This window comes from Copadichromis virginalis, linkage group LG20, assembly GCF_057382275.1.
Source record: "Copadichromis virginalis isolate Kocher_CV1m ecotype Utaka linkage group LG20, C_Virginalis_male_GT1.1, whole genome shotgun sequence".
Lineage (NCBI taxonomy): Eukaryota > Metazoa > Chordata > Actinopteri > Cichliformes > Cichlidae > Copadichromis > Copadichromis virginalis.
The window spans coordinates 27561304-27581769 of NC_140637.1; the positions used below are offsets into that span (position 1 = coordinate 27561304).

The 20466-nt window shown below is 42.1% G+C and overlaps 1 protein-coding gene across 4 annotated transcripts in view; it reads right to left on the reverse strand.

Moving 5' to 3' along the window:
- nckap5l (NCK-associated protein 5-like) overlaps nt 1–20466 on the reverse strand; it is a 59014-nt gene that overhangs the window by 14528 nt on the left and 24020 nt on the right. For 2 of the 4 annotated variants that reach the window (XM_085444942.1, XM_085444941.1), the window contains exons 2-3: nt 12615–12700; nt 87–227 (exon numbers count right to left, since the gene is read on the reverse strand). In XM_085444942.1, the coding sequence (XP_085301068.1) occupies nt 87–227 (141 nt within the window). In that variant the 5' untranslated portion in view covers nt 12615–12700. Of the gene's footprint in view, nt 1–86; nt 228–1035; nt 1219–12614; nt 12701–15236; nt 15442–20466 lie in introns of those variants that run through there. The other 2 variants (XM_085444944.1, XM_085444945.1) reach the window with 2 other exon arrangements.

The window sequence follows — 20466 nt, forward strand, 5'->3', positions numbered from 1 at the left end:
AGACAAACGTGTGTCGCTGCCACTGGTGGAGGTGGTTTGAGTTGTCAATGATCCCAAAGAGGACGGCGAGTCTTTCGCTCCCTCACCTCCAGCTCTCTCAGTCGGTCCATGAGCTCGCTGCTGTTGTCCTCCAGGTAAGACTCCACGTCTCCCTCCTCGCCTTCCTCGTCCGAACCAAAATCCTCGTCGCACATTCTCTGTTCTGTCTCATCAGACATTGTTTTCATCTGCAAGAAATGAAGGTTGTTACCACATTACGATTAATCTGAAAGCATGAGACCAAAAACGTCAGTCGCTCGGTGGGGCGTCTACATACAGTTCATCTTATTTGTGGAGAAATCACAAAATAAGTCATAATGAGGCACCAGCAAGATTGAGCCCATCCTTCTGTGCTTTCAGCTCTGAGCTGTCAAAAAATACAGAGAAAAATAAATAAAATGACAAACTGACAGTTGTGATGTTAACTGGCAATCTCTCAGGTGATGATGTGGAGTAATTTGAAAGCAATGAAACAGAGAGTGTTCGATTTACATATATTTTTTTAAACTAAAGAGTCGTGAAGTAACTGAAGCACTTCTTTCGACTCACAATCCAAACACAGACCAACTCAACAACTTCTGCCCAGCAATAAATACTAAAAATAACCCTTATCGTCCGATTTGTTGTATGCATGGTGAATAAAAAGGAAACCATGAAATTGTCACGTCTGACACACTGCTGTTAATCAATCAGTCATTTCATGTTGTCTCAGTTCCTGCTGCCTGCGTCTTATTTGTGCTGTTGCTGTAAACTCCACCCGTCTGGCTCTCCAAGCAAACCAAAACAAACACCGGGGATACCAGTAAACTGCACCGAGGCCTGTTTTACATCAAACCCTGTTTTCATCTCCAGGAGTGACGTTAACGTTATTACCACCATTAAACTCTGTCTGTACTCTGACAGCAGCAGCGTCTCGTTTCAACACCACTTCAGAGTGAAGTCCTCTACACTCCACGCGTGAGCAGCCTGTTACTGCCTCCGCATCGCAGTACCTACTACATATCGAGGATCGCTCCACAAATGCATTAATCCATGGATCCTGCGTTGTTTCAGACACTCTGGACAGAGATAAGCCTTTGTGTCCATATTGCACTGCTTCAGTAAATCCACAGATCGACGTGCAGCTCCACGCTGAGCAAACCGGCTGCCCGAGTCTGCGAGCATGGCACACTGCGGGGCATATGGCTGAGCACCAGTCCATCAGGCACGGCTCCAGGTGTGTCTCAGAGTACAGAGAGAGAGAGAGACAGGAAGTAGGTGTGACAAAGTGGACCCAGATCCAAAAGCCACATCTTAAAGAGTCATTAGAGCGGATGAAACAAGGCTGATTCTGTGGCTGGAGGCCAATCAGGACCTGGCACACTTTCCTGTCTTCCTGACACGGACAGGTGACACACAAACAAACCGCCGTGTGCACTTAACGCATGCAGAGAGGCTCTAATATTCAGGGCACAGTGTCCAACCTCAGTTCTGTTTCCTGAAACATATTTTGAGCCTGAAAACCTGAAGTTGGCATGTAAGGTCGTATTATTTGAAATCTTTCTTTATTATTCAACCAAAACAGTTCAGGTAATATTCACTGCGCTATCCACACCACTTCACCCTTACTGTTATACAGGGTGACGCCTTTGCTCTCTACCGTCAGCCCTATATACACCCTCCTGCTGCTATAAATACTCACCGGAGAAACAAATCTGGATTAATCCAAGGCTGAAAATAGTCCCAAAGAAACACACGATTTACTCCCGATGACTATGGTTAGGTAAAAGCTATGTCCTTCCACTCCTTTATTAGTGTTTTTTACACAAAGTTACACCTGATTCTTCCTTTTTAATCAGTTTTCAACATACATACACATATATATATATATATATATATATATATACACTAACTTATTGGAAGTTACATTTCTACTTTTTATAATACACAATCTGTTCTTTTCCAATTATTCTAAATATTCTTGACTATTTAAACACTTATCTGTACTTTAATTTTAATAACTGCACAGTACTCTGTTTTGGTAACTATTGTCCATGATGTAAATATGTAAAAAAAATGTGTGTGTTTCTGTTCTATGTCCTGTGTCCTGTTCTGTTTGTATATGTGTTTTTTTGCTGCTGTTACAACCAAATTTCCCCCTTTTGGGACAATTAAAGGATTATTCTATTCTATTCTATTCTATTCTATTCTTGTTTTGGTTGCTAAATGCAGCAGAGTATCACCAACTAGCTGATAAAGTGACAACTGCCATTTTTTGAAAAAACAAAACAAAACACCAGTTAAATCTAAACTGCAACGTCGAGGGCTGAGAAATGAAGCCAGTGTAAGAGTGCAAATGCAGTTCCTCTCATGGCCACTTGACTGGACCTCAGACTTGAGTCCCAGTCCTCAGACTTCCACCGTAGCCTCCATCCTCTATCCAGACCTCTGCAAACTAACACGGCAGTGGCCACAATCTGAAGTTTGAGACTAGGATTCACCATCTATGGCCTGCTGAGGTAATACAACGATAATGATTAGCCTAAGCTAATGATGAAAGTATTGCAAAGCTTATAAATTTTAAGGATTAACAACTAGCGTTGGCGGCGACATTCCCAGAAAAGCCATCATTGAAGCAAACAGAACATTTTCTTCTGCTGCTATCGAAACCCGAGTTGATGCTCATTATAAAGTAGCCACAGGAAATGCGAGGTGCTCGTCAGCAGTGAGCTTACAGCCATCAGTGAATCAGTCTGAGATTTCTGCATTAGTAACAGTCAGAGAAGGAGCCACGGTGAGCTGTTAGAAGAAGAGCTCCAGGCGACTGCTGCACGCCTCCAGCTTCGCAGCACTGCGCCCTCCTGTTGACAGACTCATGCCGAGTGCAGCAAAAAGTGACGGAAAGAGAAAAATTATTACCAAACTTCTTTATTAAAGTGAAAATAATTTAACTTTAGACACCTGCAGCATGAAACTGGGTTTGCTGTTCCCACCAGTGACTGAGATGAAGTATTTCCTTGTTTGTGACGAGTAAAAAAAAGGACGTGGATGGGGTGTAACTTTTTAGTTTTTAAACTTAAAGAGAGGGTATCCCTTTCAATATTCTATAAAATGTGTGTTTGTCACTACAATATTAACAGAGAAAAATGGGGGACTTTTATTTTGGAAGAAAATGCTATAAAGCTCCAGTTGGTTGCTGTAAAGCTGGATTGGTTATGAGTGACAAACAGTTTGCAGCAGAGAAACTCATGCAACATGAAGGAAACAGCAAAGGTCAGCAGTTTAGAGAAATTTAAGCTGATATATCAACAACTTCTATTTGTATAAAAGTTTTTCACTTAACCACAAACTGAGGTCGAGTGAGTGGCTGAAAAGATACAAGAACGACCGTTTGTCTCTCTCTCACTTCTTCTTTCATTATATTTGGTTTGACACTTGTCGGGAAGCTTTTACTTTACACTAACACGTCGTTATGTTGTCAACTCAGTTATTTTTATTATTTCACTTCACCCGTCTCTTGTCAGCTACACGTCACACACACAGTGTGTGTGAGGAGCAGCAAAAGGAGGTGCACTCAGACGGAGCCGGTAAACAGCAGCAGCATGCAATAATGACCTACACTGAGCTTAAAGGAGACTAGTCTGAAGAATTTAAAGTGATTAACATGAACCTATAAATACCATCCATCCAGCCCATAAGCAGAGAAGCCCAGTAACTTCCTCCAGTTCCTGTATCCTCCGCCCTCCGCCCAGTAGGACACGCCTGCAACACCTCACCCAGGAGGTGCCCAGGAGATGCTTGAACCACCTCAGATTGCTGGTTTCTATATGAAGGAGTAGTGGCCCTACTCTGAGTCCCTAACAAATGACTCCTCACCTCATCTCTAAGGATGAAGCCCACCGACCTTCAGGGAAATCTAAAATTCATCGTTTGTATCAGCGATTTTTTTGGTCATCGCTCGGAGTTCGAGGCCATAGGTGAGGTTAGAGAGGTAGACTGACCTTTAAATCAACAGCTTTACTTTCACACACACCTCTCTGGACAAGCAGACTGGTATAGCCATCTTCTCTTCCTCCCTAACTCATGTAAAAGATACTTAAACTCCTCCATGTGGTGCAGCAAAGCATCCCTGACCCGGAGTAGCCACTCCACCCTTTTCTAGCTGAGAACAATGGCCTCAGACTTGAAGGTGGTCATGGGAAAAAGCTGTATCGCTGCATTATAAAATAAACGATGAGAAGCCGAAGTCATTTAAAAACAAACAAACACACTGAGAATCTGTGAGCTGTTTCACAAACGTGTCATCATGTTACTGATGGATTAGAACCGTATATTAAGACATTGCAGAGATGTTTGTGGACACCAACTCCAATGTCAAGTGCCAAAAAATGCATCATTTTAATGTCACGTTATTGGCCCAAGTATTGAAGTACAACAAGCCTTAAATATGAACTCAACAAATGCACAGAGAATTAAAAGCACTGATTGGAAAACTCAGCAGAGACCCACCAGGCCTCGTGTAACAGGAGCTGTTTGCAAAGCGTTTACGGGAAGATTATCGAACATCGCTGGGCTGTGAACGCCGACTGACAAACCTGAGCAGCACCATCCAAAGTGTAGGCTGCTTATTGAGCCACGATCGACTCCACGCGGCCGAATCTACACGTATAATGGAGGGATGATCAATGAACCCCATCTAAGAACGGAAGCAGATATTAGTATCGTTCCTGCATCCAAGGTCAAACGGATGGCTGAGTGGTTATAAATACCAGATCTTCTCTTCACTAATGCACATCAAAGCTCCGGGCAGCAGGATGGAGCAGCATGCACACATCCCTCTGTGTGTGTGTTTGCGAACATTCACATGGAAATTACAGTGTGCACCAAAAGACAACAAAAGTGATTCTAAATATAACACGAAAATGTGGTTTTGCCTTGGCTGCTGTGGTTTTTCTTTTGAAGTGCACAGATAATGTCACAAGCCTCTCTGGAAAAAAAACGAAAAAAAAGCCACCAGCAAAGAAGCATCTGTTAGAACGAGTTACGCTCATTTTTATTTTTATTTTACAATTTACGGTATTCAGCTTCTTGGGACATAAAGCAGCAAATCTTCACATCGACAAGCAGCCAGGCTGAGGTTCGATGACCGAATAATTGATCAACAATCAATTTTTTTTCCTCAGCAAATATATTGTGTGCCTATTGACTAATCGGCTATAGACTGTACAGAGAGATTATTTACCATAAAGCTAAACACAGAAGCAGCTTTTCCCCTAAATGCTGTGCAAAAGTCTCGACCCACCTTCCATTTCATCACATTTTCCTAAGATAATGGGAAACAGGTGCAGCGACTTATTGAAATATGTGCAAACATACATGGAACTATAGTGTTTAAGGTTTGTACAGTTCTAACAAGCCTAAAAGTCAATATTCAACACAGTCTGACCTCTTTTAGGCAGTTTTCTTGTACTTTAAATAGTCTTCAGAAATAGTTTCCAGGCTTTTTTAAAAGACATTCAAAGCTTTTCTTTGTTTTTTTTTTTATCTGCTTTTGTTCAGTGCTCTGTCAGGATGATCCCTGCTTCAGTAATGTTGAGGTCCAGGCTCTGGGGAGGCCAATCCATGACTGACAGTCATCCACTGTGTGCTCTTCTATCCAGGTTATTGCCAATAAGACACTTTTTCAAATGTTATTGTATGATGTAACAAAGTCTGAGGGAGCTTTTACTAGAAAAAAGTAGAAGAACGGTGTTGGGGATTTAGACAGAATCTCTAACACCTCTAGCTGGCATGCATCCCCACAGCTGTAGACGCTGCTGTAGCTCTGTAACTGTAACCTGGATCCACTGTTACAATGGTAGATTCTCATATTAGACATGAAGAAACTTGAATTCTGCTCTAACGCTAATGCCGGTTCAAAATACACGATATCAGCCCATCTAATCTGGACCACATAGGGCGTCTGAGACTGGAACAAAAAGTTTATCATCTCATCTTGCACACTGTGTCACAATGGACAAAAAAAAATGATGCTGCAACTGATACGCCTCATAAAGTGTGACAAAACAAAAATGCCACAAAGTCTTTCCACAACAGCTCACTCACTGTCGTGACGCTGACCGCTTTTTCTGTGTACGACTGCAAACATCACAAAAGCAGAAGGCGGCTGGTGTAGATGTAGTTTGATGCAGCTATGAAACTAAATTGACCACTGATGTCAGACATGCTGCGTCAGCTGCCATTATCTGTTTACATTCTTTGTTTTAAAAAAAGAAGCAAACTTTAACTCTTTTTCCCCCATAAAGACGAAATTTGACGACCTTTATATTCAATACACATGCGGTCTGATGACCTTCAGAATAAGTTCTGGGATTTTCCAGTTTAGCCCCAGTAAACTGTACAGGCAGAGATAACCCTCTCTAATAATCGCAGTCATTTTGTTCTGGAAGCAGGCCTGAAATCTGACAAACTATTCAGCTCAGAAAAGAGAAACAACTTTTTACCCCAGGCAGGCATCCAAGGTGGAAAACAGTTAAACTATCAGCCATCATTTAATGACAAATTGGCTTCTATTTTTTAATTTCTGCACTTTTAATCAATGACTAGCAGATAAACAAAATCCCAGCATTTTGGCTAATGTGTTCACATCATTTAAAAAAAAAAGTATTCTTACTAACAGGCCTCTTTTAATGCAGTTTTTGAACACACTCAGAAATATCTGGACTACAAAGCGGGATCGTATTTCTCCCACATTAGCTTCCCTTCCTTGGCTCCCTGTTAAGAATTGAATTTAAAATCCTTCTTCTCACATACAAAGTCCTGAAGGATCAAACCTCCATCATATCTTAAAAACCTTTTAGTATCATGTTATCCCAGCAGAGTGCTTCGCTCACAGACTGCAGGCTTACTTGCGGTTCTTGGAGTTTCTAAAAGTAGAATGGGAGGCAGAGCCTCCAGCTTTCAGGCTCCTCTCCTGTGGAACCAGTTTGGGAGACAGAAACACTCTCTGCTTTAAAGATCTGATTTAAAACTTCCCTTTTTGATAAAACTTATAGTTAGACCAGGATCAGAAGCATTTCTTAGTTATGCTGCTATAGGATAAAGCTGCTGGGGGGTTTCCCATGATGCCCATTTTCTCTCCACTCCCCTTTCTTTTCACTATTAATGTCTTTAAACACCATCACTCCATGATGCTAACTTTTGGCTTCTTGTTTGTGTTTTCTCCCTTTCTCTCTATGGTCTACATTTTTCTTCCTTCTTGCCAAGCACAAGTTTTCTTTCTCATATTGTGGGCATTTACTGTGCAATTTTAAGGGGGTTTCAGCACGACTACACAAAATCTAGTAAAGCCAAAAGGTGGGCAAAGGAAGAATTCGTTACATTTTGAACCAGATCTGCAGCGCTGACCTTGGCAGATGATGCACTCGCCGACTGCTTTTCTGCTTCATTCATCTGCAGATAAATTGTTTCATCTACAAAGTGTCTCAAAACTGTGAAATATTTCAGCTGTAGCTGCCTCGTTTTGTCCAGCTAACAATCCATAACCCAAAGAAATGCAGTTAGCAGATCATCAATGAAAAGGAAAAGCATCAAAAGCTTTGCTGCTATTCATTTTCGGTCTCAGTGTTGATTTATATCGAAAGTAAGCCACATATTCATTGCCCTTTTGTTGGTACTACAGAGATAAACTTGCTGTAACATCTTTGGGAAACACGGAGAGGGGGAGGTGAACTAACAGACAGGGAGTGAGGGAAGGAGGGAGTGAGGGAGGGAGGCTACTTCTGGCTGCTTTCTGAACTGCGGTATTGTCACGATGGGGGTGGTATAAGAGGCTGTGACTGGCCTGAAAGTGCACACAGAGGCTCATTGACAGGGCAGAGGAGAGGAGGCTCGGTGGGTCCCGGCGGGGCTGCAGCAGTGCCAGCAAGCTCCTTCCACAGACTCACAGCCGCTGGTGCTGTCAGAGAGAAACCACGAGGGGAATGCAAACGGAGTCGATGCTGCTGCTCTGCTCAGCTCTTTTTTTTTTTAATCCACCTACTACTGAACGAGGCAATATTCTGAGCACATTTTTATTCATCACTGAGAGCAATTGACGATAAAAAAAAAATGTCCTTGCGACGGCATATTCTGATAGGATAGTGATGCGACAAGGTCGATGTGGGATGTTCATTTATTCACATCTGAACAGCCTGATCGCTGAATTTATTCTCAGGTGCAAGAAAAAGACTTAAAGGGATATTCCACTGATTTAAACATGTATTTAACCACCACAGTGGGGAAACTACACAGACTGAGAAATTTAAAAATAATAGAGTTATATCAGCTTTGGGTTGAGAGTTTAATTTAGCCATTAGCCCTGTAAGGTAGGGACCATACTCTGCTGCGGACAGCGTGGATGAGAAGTCAAGCCTGCTGTAGTCGACTGCAGTGCAGCATTTCTGTGGACGACTCTGTGGAGTCACACATGTCAGCACAGAGCCTCAGTCCTACCCTTCACCAAGATCCGAGCATACTTGTGCACGCAGAAAGTCTAAAACACTTTTATGGTCTAATTATTCTTGCATCCCTTCACAGGCTTCCAGTAAAATTCACAATCAACTTTTAAATTCTGTTACCAACATATAAAGCTCTACATGGAAAGGCCTTTACCAGAACAGCCGGCCTCGCCAGTCCTCTGATGTGTGCATGTCGGGATGAATGCCTGACTGTATGGTAATCAGGCGATAAACTTAAATTAATAATTAAACTACCTGATGCTAAACAGTTTGCAAAAAAGAAATCTTTCGCCAAAACACAGAATTACAGTTATGATTGGTTCTCAGCATCCTTCAGCTGGAGGTGTGCCATTTGACAAGAGGGGGCATCCACACTTTCACTCAGTGTGTGTATCTTAATGGAGGATCCACCACATTAAAGGCTTTTAAATGAAGTAGACTTATGTGGAAAAGAGTTAAAAGTCCCCCCAACACCAAGTCTGCACCAGTGTGAACTCATAACGCATCCCACCCACTATCCAAACCTTCTGTTTACCAGGGCCAGCCAATCAAAAGGACGGGCTCTAAGAGATAATGAACCGAGAGGCTACACCAGTATAACATAAATAAGGAACTGCACTGGGAATCCCAACAAGCTTATCAGGCATCAGAAACAGATACTGTTTGAAATAATCGGTCAAAGTATCAGCAGGTTAACCGATAACAAAAATAACTGTTAGGAGAAGGATGTGATGAGTTGCAGTGAATGTAATATTCACTCGTTCCTTTATGCATGAGCAGTAACAAACATCACAGTCACTGTGCACAATATTTGCATTGAGTGGGCAATAAAATCCATTCCTGTGGAACCAGTTTGGACTCATGGGACAGAAACTCTCTCTTCGACTCTCACGTTCAGCTTCAAACTTTCGTTTTGGTAAAGCTCACGAACGGGACTGGATCAGGTGACCCAGAACAAATCCTTAGTTACCCTGCGACGTGCTCAGGCTGCTGCAGGACTTCCACGATGCAGAGAAGCTTTCTATGCATCTGTTATTTCCGATTTTATAATCTTTGCATCTTCATGCTCCCTGCACCTTTCAACTCTGGAGCTGTATGTTTCTGATCTACTCCAACCGATAAGACTAGTGCAATTCATCATGGCCTCCAACCATGCATGTCACTGTATCCTACATGATAACTGGACAAATATGTCCAATACTAATAATATCACAATAACCCTATAAAGTCTGTTAAAATCATCCATAAATTTATTTTTGTTTATTTTTAAAACAGTACTGGCAACTTTAACTTGTATGAAGACATATTCCTGCAGAACTCAGATCAGACAGCTCCAAATCACAGGGCACCGTAACACCATCTCAGAGGAACCGACGTTAGCCCGAACGCTGGGTAAGCAGAGGAGCAGCAGGAAGACAACAAAATCGTAATTAAATTAAGAATTAAATTAAGAATAAAATCTTCAACAGTCTCCAGAGCATCACTCAACAACATAACAGCAGCCTGACTGCACCTGCATGAGTGACTCGGTCTAACTGGGCTGAAGTGTTGTGGGAAAGTGAGTCTCTCCAACTGCAAGATGGGATCCAGCCAAAAGAGAAGAGAGCCAATATAAACCACAAAATGTGGCCCAAACTGTGCTGCTGCTGCTGCTGCTGCTGCACGAATTCAAACCACAATTATCGATACCTTTATATACTTCTGTACTTCCGTACTTCCAACCAGATTATCAAGATAATCAAGTTAAAACAATCATCTGTCATTTTGCTCTTTTTCTTCTTTTTATCTGAAGTCAGGTCACAGTGGCAGCAGCTAAACTGGGTATTCCACACATGCTTTCTCCTAGCTACACTTTCCAGTTTCTCCTGTGGGATCCCAAGTTTCTCCCAGGCCAGATGAAGCACATAATCTCTTCAGTGGGTTCTGGATCTACTCTGAAGTCTCCTCCTAGTATGGCATGCCTGAAAAACCTTCAGGTAGACATCCAGGAATCCTTTGGACAGGAAGGAACCGCGACTCTACTCAGAGCTGCCCCTTGGTGTCTGAGCCCAGGCACCCTGCAGGGAAACCCATTTGACCTCGTTCTTTTGGTCAGCGCACAGCTCACAGGGCTGGCTGAGGCAGATTTGCCTTAGCGTGAACCAAGACGACTGAAAGAGACTTTGGTCATCAAGAAAATTAAACCCTGCTGGGAAACGTTTTAGCTTCGAGGAGTCTGGAGAGGAAGTTCAACAAATGCACGAAGTTGCAAAAGCTGAGGTAGTCTTGGTTGTTTTTTATGTCTATAGAAATAAGGAAGCAAACAAGAGGACACGAGCAAGGATGCACGCATAAAGAAGGGATGAAAAAAAAAAAGAGCAAACAGATAAGATGAAGGTCAAAGTGAGCACAAAGTGTTTTGTTTTTGTAAATGCACCCTTCTGGAAAACACAGCCACTCAATCAGACATCGCTAAGTGTAAACACAGGGCAGCGAGGCGCCGCGTTCGCAGCTAAAAGCTCCAATCAGTGAAGAAAACAGGCAGGATCATGTGTTAGCCTCTGAGCCAAGCGGGCATGTGGTGCTTTTGTTCCTCCTAAAATGACTCAAGCGGATACCTGCGTATGAAAAATGTGAGCTGCGGGGACACTGCTGCACATTCATCAGCAAACAAATAAAGTGCAACTTGACACCAGAGGAATACTAACATGTCTTCTGCTGGAAACAAATAGCTGTGGTGTCCTTTAAACAAATCAGCCAGCAGCGACTGCTGCAAAGGACGGATTAACTTTTCATGGGTGTAAAGCATTGACACAGAAACTACCAACAAGCCTGATGACTAACAAGCAGGGAGACGGAGGAAATGAAACAGAGAAGTGGCACCGAAACCGAGTCAGAGATACATTTTTTTAAAGCTCAGACAATAAAAGAACTGAAGCAAAGGACAGAAAGGAAAGTTAATCTGCAGATACATTCATGATCGCCTGTTTTTTAATTGAAGATGCAGAACTTTCTTTGTGTTTGCTCCTTCTTAAATGTGAGCATGTGCTATAAAATCTATTACGGTTATATAATTAATATTTACATATAGAGTATACACATATAGGTTTGAGACTTGGTGATTAGTAACATTTTCATATCAATAGTGTGTGAAATTTTGGTTAAACACTGCAAAAAACCTCATTTCCTCACTTATCTGGTTAATGAGGCACACGGATGGTTACAGCTCCTTAAACGTGAGGATGTGGTGCTATTCTCCTTATATTAGATTTACAGTTACTGTATGTGGAACAGTTTGTGGTTTGGTTTTGAGATTTTGTGCACGAAACACCAAAACAATAAATCATTAACTCAACAGGTAGCAAATTAATACCGAGCAGAAGATTTTCAGCTCATTTAAAAACAAATATGAACATAACAGTTTAGATTAGCTTTCATTGCATGACATTTAAATAAACAAAATTGATGCCAGCTGAGTTTTCATTTAAATTTGTTATATGACTATTTTGCATCTTTATTCCGATACTTCCTGCCACGTTGCTAGCCGATTTGAATACGCGCTCCGACGCCATCGTAGGATTGGACACGTGCCAAGGAGTTTGAGGGAAACATTAACAGTGAGTCACGTTTTCCCTTTCCCCCCCTTTTTTCTTTCACAGTAACATCTTCACAATAATGTGCTGTGTGTGTGAGAAAATTGCTAAACTAGCACAGTCTAATCTGAGTAGTCTAACACAGGGTTAACCCAGCTGTGTACTCTGGGATTTTGAGTGAGTATGAGATTTAAATTTAATGGTAGACACATCAAAGGGTCTGATTAATAGTGAGGAAGTAAAACAGATGCTTTCTTGTGTGAAGGAAACTGTAATCAACTAAACTGTGGGTGTCACGCTGCAAGTGTGCTTTCAAAAGTGCCTTTGTTTGACATTGTATAACTAAAAGAATAACTGGCGACATTTAAGACGACATCCGGGCTATTTTCTGCAAATATGAAGGCGCGTGTGCCTTTTATATGTGACATTTTATAAGCTCAACAATGAATCAATTTGTACACAAATACAATTATAATAATAATTATTAGCCTTCAGGAAATCATAACATTATGAATCATGTACTCACCTGCGGGGTCAGCTCTTGTAATGATCCTTGAAGAGGAGTCAGTCTCCCGTCAGGCACCTCTGTCTCCCAACAACAAAACCACGGAGCTGGGGGCGAGAAAACCGGGACATGTTTTAAAACACAACAGCTCCGAGGCTGAAAATCTCCTCGGCACAATGCATGAGCGGACTCCCGGGAGGACACGGAGAAGGATATCTGAATCTTGGATTAGATTGCGGTATTTTATGGAGAACATCAAGTCTCTGTATTTCTCTCATTTCATAATTTGACACACATTTGTGAAGATATGAAAAGAAAGGTGCAGTTTTAACCCCCCATCAAACAATGGGGAAGAATCCTGGATTCAGATCGAGCCTTTTTTGGAATAATCCTGCTAACAAAGACGAACCAACCAATCACAGAGGCTCCTCGGTGGAGGTAATAAACCCCCGGCCTCATCTTTCCCCCTCCCATCCTCCTCCTCCTCCTCTCTGCATCTTAAATCATAAGAAGAAACCGCAAAATCTGCCCGTGTGTAACCAGATCTCAAAAAGTTTGATGCCGGAGTTTAAGATGGGGTTTGAGGTCAATGTCACCTCTGCGATGGGACGCGGGGAAAGGCCGCAGCCTTCCTCGGCTCCACAAGCGAACAGGAAACCGAGAGGAGAGGAAGATGCTCCCTTTGCCCTCGGGAGACACCGGCACTCGGCAGACGCCAGCCATGCAACGACCACAAGCCCCCGCTCCTCTATCTCGCCCTCTTTCCTCAATCTCGTCTTTCCTTTCATCTCTGAGTCATTGTAAAGTGTAATGAAAGAAAGATGGATGAATAATTCAGTAGACAGGATTTAAGAACTCCCCTTTTATGTCTTTCTGAGAATGCAGGACAGTGCCACACAAAGATTTCCTTTAAAGTTTCAGCCTAATGTGGGATTCCCCCATTAATCGAACTCCCCGTTAATTATGCTCGCTTTCTACAAAGGTTTACAGCATAAGTGGGGCGCCGCGTCTGCAGTAGGGTCTCCTCAGCCAGCGTTTTTTTTGTCTCGTCAACACAGAAATGTTTGGGCGCCGAACTGCAGTATTAACTCTTCATTTCCAAACGTGCTCTATAAGGTAACGGGGCCTGATCCTGTTAGATCTTGTCAAACTGAAATGGGATTAGAGGTGTTGAGCATCTGCCCACTCAATCTGGGGTTTTAATAGAGCAAGAGCAGATCCGCCGTTCTGGCCTTGGTTTGCCAGGTGCTGAGAAACGGAGACCACAAAGTGGCCGGCAGATCGAGAAAAAGCCCTAAACAAGACTCTTACTTTCAAATCCTTTTTTTTTTTTGAAGGTGGGATGATAAAAAATTTGAAATATTCAAGGAGGCAAATTTAGGTTTTCAAAGTGGTTTGGTGGGATGCTGGGGATGAGGATGAGGAGATTCATGGAATGAGGGCAGGGATAGGGGGAGAAAATTCAAAGGCGACTCAGCCAAAGCAGAGCGAAGAAATGCACAAAAGCTTCTTAAATCATGTCAGTCTCACTCTTGGGGATAGGCAAGGCCATCCGAGTATATGTCAAACACCACCCTTTCCATCTGCCAATCTGTAAAGGCAAAGACTGAAGTTCTCGCTGTGTACGCAAAGTGTGTAGGCGGGATATGTAAACAATGTGACAAAAACCTCAATCCTCACACGCTGGAATTAAGCAAGACTCGGGAATGGCTGAATCTCTCCCAAAAAATGTAGGCCAAAGTCATTTTTTTCCCTCGTTTTCTGCAGACGCACAGTGGTCGGTATCATTAATACAGATGCAGATAAATATCAAAGTGGAATAGAGATGTGTGTGAGACAGAATCAGGCTGGCGGGTTCCCTCGGCACTGCTTCCTGTCTGATGTTTGGCTACATGAACCGAGACGAATCGCACACAAGCAATATTTGGGATGAGGAGCGAGAGGAGGTGGGGGAAGGGATGGATGAGGAGAAGGAGGAGGAGGAGAAGGAGGAGGAGGAGGGGAGCTCCCTTCCCAAAAGAGGTCTGAGAGATTGGAAGTGAGCCATGCAGGTCTGAGAGCAATCACACAAAACGCAGGGATCCTTCTTAAATCTGTGCCAGCCAACCTCCACACCCATGGAGGAAGCACATCAAGGGTCCCTTCATCCTCCTGATATCACACATTCAGGCAGCATTCAGGCAGCACACCATCCACCACCTCCACCCACCCTCGTGCACGTTTGGCAGATTTATGGCACTTTGTTAGCGGGAACCAAAACAGGATTTGGAGCTGGTTCAGCCAAACATTTAAATAAAAAGGACACAGAGTGTTAACAGTGCTCAGCCTGCTGCTGTCATAAAATGTAAGCTAACCCACGGATATTAATGCTAACCTAAACAACTCACACACACATATGCACACAGGGAAATCAGCCCTCCTTTAGCAGTCATCTCGTGCCTATTCACGTCAAGTCAACACCACAAAACACGAGTCCCCTCGCTGTCATTTCAGGGAGAAAAATCTGCTTCACTTGGACACAGAAACAACATCCCAACAGGCAGACAGAGCGCCGGGCGCTGAAGACCATGTCAGCTGTAAAAACTGCATCACCAATACAAATTAACCCCCTCCTCCCAAAGTACACATTTTGGGTCATCTCACCTTTCTCCTTCTGCCTTTTCTGTCATCCAGTCATCTGAGAGCTCCTCACACCAGAATGAAACGTAAGGCACGAGAAGCAAAGAGGATAAAAAAGACATGAAAGGAGGCCACAACCTTACATTTCTGCTTTCCGGCCGCCGAGGAGATTACGTCCCCCCCCTCCCGCACCACCTCCTGTTAAAAGTGCCGTCACTTTGCGAGCGTGGCGAGGAAGCCGGTTTCCTCTATGCTACAGCTAGAAAAGGCCTGTCCTTGGGCATGAGCATTGTGTATGTGTCTGTGCTGTCTGCAGAGGCTGCCATGCCTCCCATTGTTCCAGGGCGAGTGAGGCAGGCTTCCTACCCCAACAGACCCTGCCTACTACAACAGCTGTGGACCAGCCCCCACCTCCCAGTTGCTCTCCTTCTCCCCTCCTCCTCCACCTCCTACAACTCCTGCTTGTGCTGCTGCTGCTGCTGCTAAACATTAACCCCACAGCTGCCGGCTTGGGTCATAAAGAGGAGGAGAAGGGGGAGTTGTTTTCACAGGAGACCCTACCTTGTACGGACAAAGGGACGTAACAGGGAGAGGATATCCGACATCCCGGCCGAACTGACAGCAGCTCTGCACAGAGCCATTAAGTGCCCTAGAAAGAAAACAGGCTCTGCACTAAGAGGATTGTCCTTCTCTTTCACATTGGCAGTACGTATTGGACAGAGTCCTGTGCGACGGCACAGAGGGAAAGACTGGAAATCAGGAGGAATCAGGAGGCTCCAGGTTATGATTACTTTCATTAGAAATTATAGTCTCAATTATTCTCTGCTGTGGCTTAGAGAAAATGGAGCAAACACAGCAGCTAGAGTTAACAGAGCCCAAATTATGTGCCGAGATGAGGTGACGGGAGGAGAGGTCCAATTCAGGGACTTCGGTTCATGGAGGTGAGACCTAGCAGGCAGCGGGTTCAGTTCAATTTGATTTATTTAGCACCAAATCAACAAACCATGTGGCACAAAGCTGTCACCCTGGGTTTGATTCTGTCCTCGGTCATTTGCTGCACGTCTTCCTCCTCTTTTTTGGATTGTAATGATATTGATATGATAGTGGTTAAAAGAGTCATTGAGGCTATTATAAAACCATTTACATACATCTGTAATTTATCATTTCAAACTGGTCAATTTCCAGACAGAATGAAAATAGCAAAAGTTATACCTCTATACAAATCTGGAAACAAACACCATTTCACAAACTACAGGCCTGTCTCTTTACTACCTCAATTCTCAAAAGTTCTTGAAAAACTGTTTAAAAACAGACAAATTTATAGATAAACATAAACTACTCACTGAGAGTCAGTACGGATTCAGATCAAGCAGATCAACATCATCGGCACTATTAGATTCAATAGAATACATCACAAATTCCATAGACAAAAAGCAATATGTGGCTGGGTTATTCATAGACTTGACAAAGGCATTTGACACTATAGATCATGATATATTAATAAGAAAACTGGAACGTTATGGTGTCAGAGGGGTAGCTTTAGATTGGGTCCGGAGTTATTTAAGTGACAGAAAGCAGTTTGTGAAAATAAATGGTGGTTGCTCCTTATGTATGGACATTGCTTGTGGTGTACCCCAAGGGTCAGTTTTGGGTCCAAAATTCTTCAACTTGTACATTAACGACATCTGTAAAGTGTCCAAAGTATTAAAAATGGTTCTCTTTGCTGACGATACAAACATTTTTTGCTCTGGTGATGATCTGCAGAATTTATTGGAGGATATGACTAATGAAATAAGTAAAGTGAAGTTCTGGCTTGATAAAAACAAATTATCATTAAATTTGAATAAATCTAAACTGATGTTATTTTTGAAATAGTAGTTTAAATACAAATGCAAAGATTCAAATAAATGGTGTTGATATTGAAAGAGTCAGTGAAAAAAAAATTTCTGGGGGTAATAATAGATGAAAAACTTAACTGGAGAGCTCACGTAAGATATATTCATTCCAAAGTATCACGAAGCATTGCAGTACTAAACAAGGCAAAACAGGTATTCGACAGAACATCACTTCATATTCTCTACTGTTCACTGGTTTCACCATACTTAAGCTATTGTGCAGAGGTCTGGGGCAATAACTATAAAACCACATTACATTCACTTTTTACTCTTCAAAAAAAAGCAATTCGAATCATCCACAATGCAGGTTATAGGGAACATACAAACTCACTATTTTTGCAGTCTGAAATATTGAAAATTGACGATATAGTGAAATTCCAAACAGCACAAATTCTATTCAAAGCAAAAAATAAAGAACTGCCAGGTAATATTCAGAGTATGTTTTTTTTGAAAGAAGGAAGTCATAATTTAAGGGGTTTTTGTAACTTCAAAACAATGAAGGTACGTACTACAAGAAAAGGCTTTTGTGTTTCTGTTCATGGAGTGAAACTATGGAACAAACTGAATATGGAATTAAAGCAATGTCCAAACATAAAACTGTTCAAAAAGAGTTATAAAAATATGATCTTCTCGATCTATAAAGAAAAGGAAAATATTTAAATTAAGTGAATGTCTCTATTTAAAAACAAACAAACAAACAAAAAGTTCATGATGTGATATTATAGTATATAGTATATCAGAAATCTGTTCACTATTTTTATTACAAATTATATCAGTAAGGAAGCTGACTAAATATTCACTGATAATTTATGGCAAAGGGGTGGGATTAAATAAGTGTATACTTCTTCCCACTCCCTTTCAACATGTAAATTAATCAGAATGGTTTTTTGTATGTAATTTGTATAGTATTTTTTTCTCTCTTATTTCTTTTCTAAATGTACTTGTATATTGTTCACATGTTGAAATAAATTACCAATCAATCAATCTTCTCTCGCCCACCTTTCCTGTCTACTCTCAAACTGTCCTTTCATAATAAAGTCTAAAAAGCACAAAAAACATATCTGTGAAAAAATAATAATGATAAAAGAGGGGATCCACAAATGGCAAAACTGCTTTTTAAAACTGTGAATTTGGATATCTTAACATGGTGAGTCTATAGGGATCGACCGGCCATTAGAGCCAACCAAGTGCCCGTTAGAGGAACTGCAGCTCCTCTAACAGACAGTGTTGCCTTGACATTTCAGTCTCTGAGCCATTTTTTTCATTACACACACAATATTTGAAGTATGGGAGGAAACCTGAGCATCAGCAGGAAGAAAATGCACTACATTCAGGTGTTAGAACACACTCCGTGTCATCAATATTTCCTCATTTGACAGCTGTAATCTGCCCCACTCAGCAGACTCTCTCTATCTGTGTATCTGTTTCCATGCTTGCTTGTTTGTTGTTCATCAGTCCTGGAAGTTGCCACTTGTGACCCACCAAAAGAAGAAAGGTTGCACCGATGTTGGTGTAGCCACAAATAAAATGGAATCTATCGACTTTAGTAGCCGATGTTTATGTGTTGTGCAACATCCGTTTTGCGTTGGCTCGGAGACACTGGGGTGAACCCATGATTTAATAACGGCATCCAGAATTTCACAATCTGTGGATCCCCAAAAAGGAGAGAAAAATGGGGCCCGCTAGCATTACAGCTCAGCTGATGTGGATGGCATGACTGTTTGCATCCGGTCACACTGTCACAAGCCTCTCGTATGGGTGGATGAACACATCCTTTTTCTTTTTTGAGTAACTGGGATTTTTGGGGCGAGACACTTTGCTGAGTACTTCAAATAAATTTGTGTTAGCACCTCAAAGTAAGAAAGTACAGTTACGTTATGTTACGTGAAGATATTTGTTACACTTGGACCCGAGGGGACCCTAGCAGACGCATGGATGCGGATATATAATCCCGGGTTTAATGACTAGCCTGGATGATTTACTGCTCCCAAGTTCAGCCTGACCCTAGCTCAAAACCAGTCATAGTGGTTGTTTCTTTATCTTCTGTTGATAGCTTTAGTTAACTTCTAGAGGTTCTAACCTTTCTTTCCTTTTTTTTTTTTTTTTAAACACAGAAAGAATTAAAGTTCCCTGAAAAAGTCTCTTTTCTCCAACCCACCATGTAAGAGTCAAATTAAAAATTAAACAAGTAAACTAAACTGTGAGTCTTTTTTTGAAAGCCTCTGATAATTACTTTTTAATAAAATATGCTGCTTTATTTTCTCAGTACAACAGTCCCAAACCCAAATGGGTCACACATTTCAGAAGTATGGGTGAGAAAATGTTTGGGGTTTTTTTGGTTTTAAATAACTGAAACAGTTATTAGTTCCAGATTAATCGCTTCAATCGATTAATGAGTTAACAGTGTGGCTGTTGTGCAGCAATCTTTGTGAATGGGGGGTCACGGCTTCCACAATCAGCGTCTTGTGTGAACCGGTCAGCGCCCTGGCAGGTTTCTCGGCACAGCGTCTCGGTGTGGTTTCTCTCCCCAGGTTTTCACCCGGTGTGACTCAGCTGCTGTCCTTATTAACAAGGCCACATCATCCTCACATACCAGACACAATAAACCAAGTCTGATGACAAAATGACTGGGAGCCACGGCAACAGCGAGAGGAAGAAAACACGGGTTTCATGAGCAGAATGTGGGAGGATAATATAATAAAGCAATAATGGATGGCAACACATCCCTGCAGCATCCCTGCCTCCGTAAACAACTCTTTAAATCGCAGATATGTAGGTCCTGATTTAAAGTAATAATATGACCCTAATTAACCAGACAAAAAAAAGACACCTAACCCAAATCGACCTTGCCCCACACCAGACATCCTATAGTGGAAATCAAATGCCCCGGGGCACTTACACTTGTATTCAAATCTCAACAAAACACCCGAGCCCGTTTGGCAAGTATAGAGCTGCCCCAGATTCAGTTCCTGGGAAATGAGACGGTTTGTTTTTCCAAGATTAATGCTGACACTCATGAATCCCATATGGAAAAATCACGGGAACCCCCAAAGACAAAAATGCTGCTTTATCAACTCAAATGAGCTGTTTGTCTGCGGAAAATTTCACAGGTCATCATCGAGAATCAACCACAACAAAGAAAAAAAAAAAAACAAAACAAAAAAAAAAAAAAAAACCACACGACAGATGCCGAGCCTCACATCAAAAATCACCCAGATCAAAAGAGCTTGTGTCCACTGAGGATTTATCCTCTTATTGCTGACACATATGGCCGTCCTGCCCAGTCTGTACTCACCACCAAGCCTCTAATCTGTGTCCGCCTAGTGGCTGAAAACTTTAAAGAAGCCGTCCTAATCATC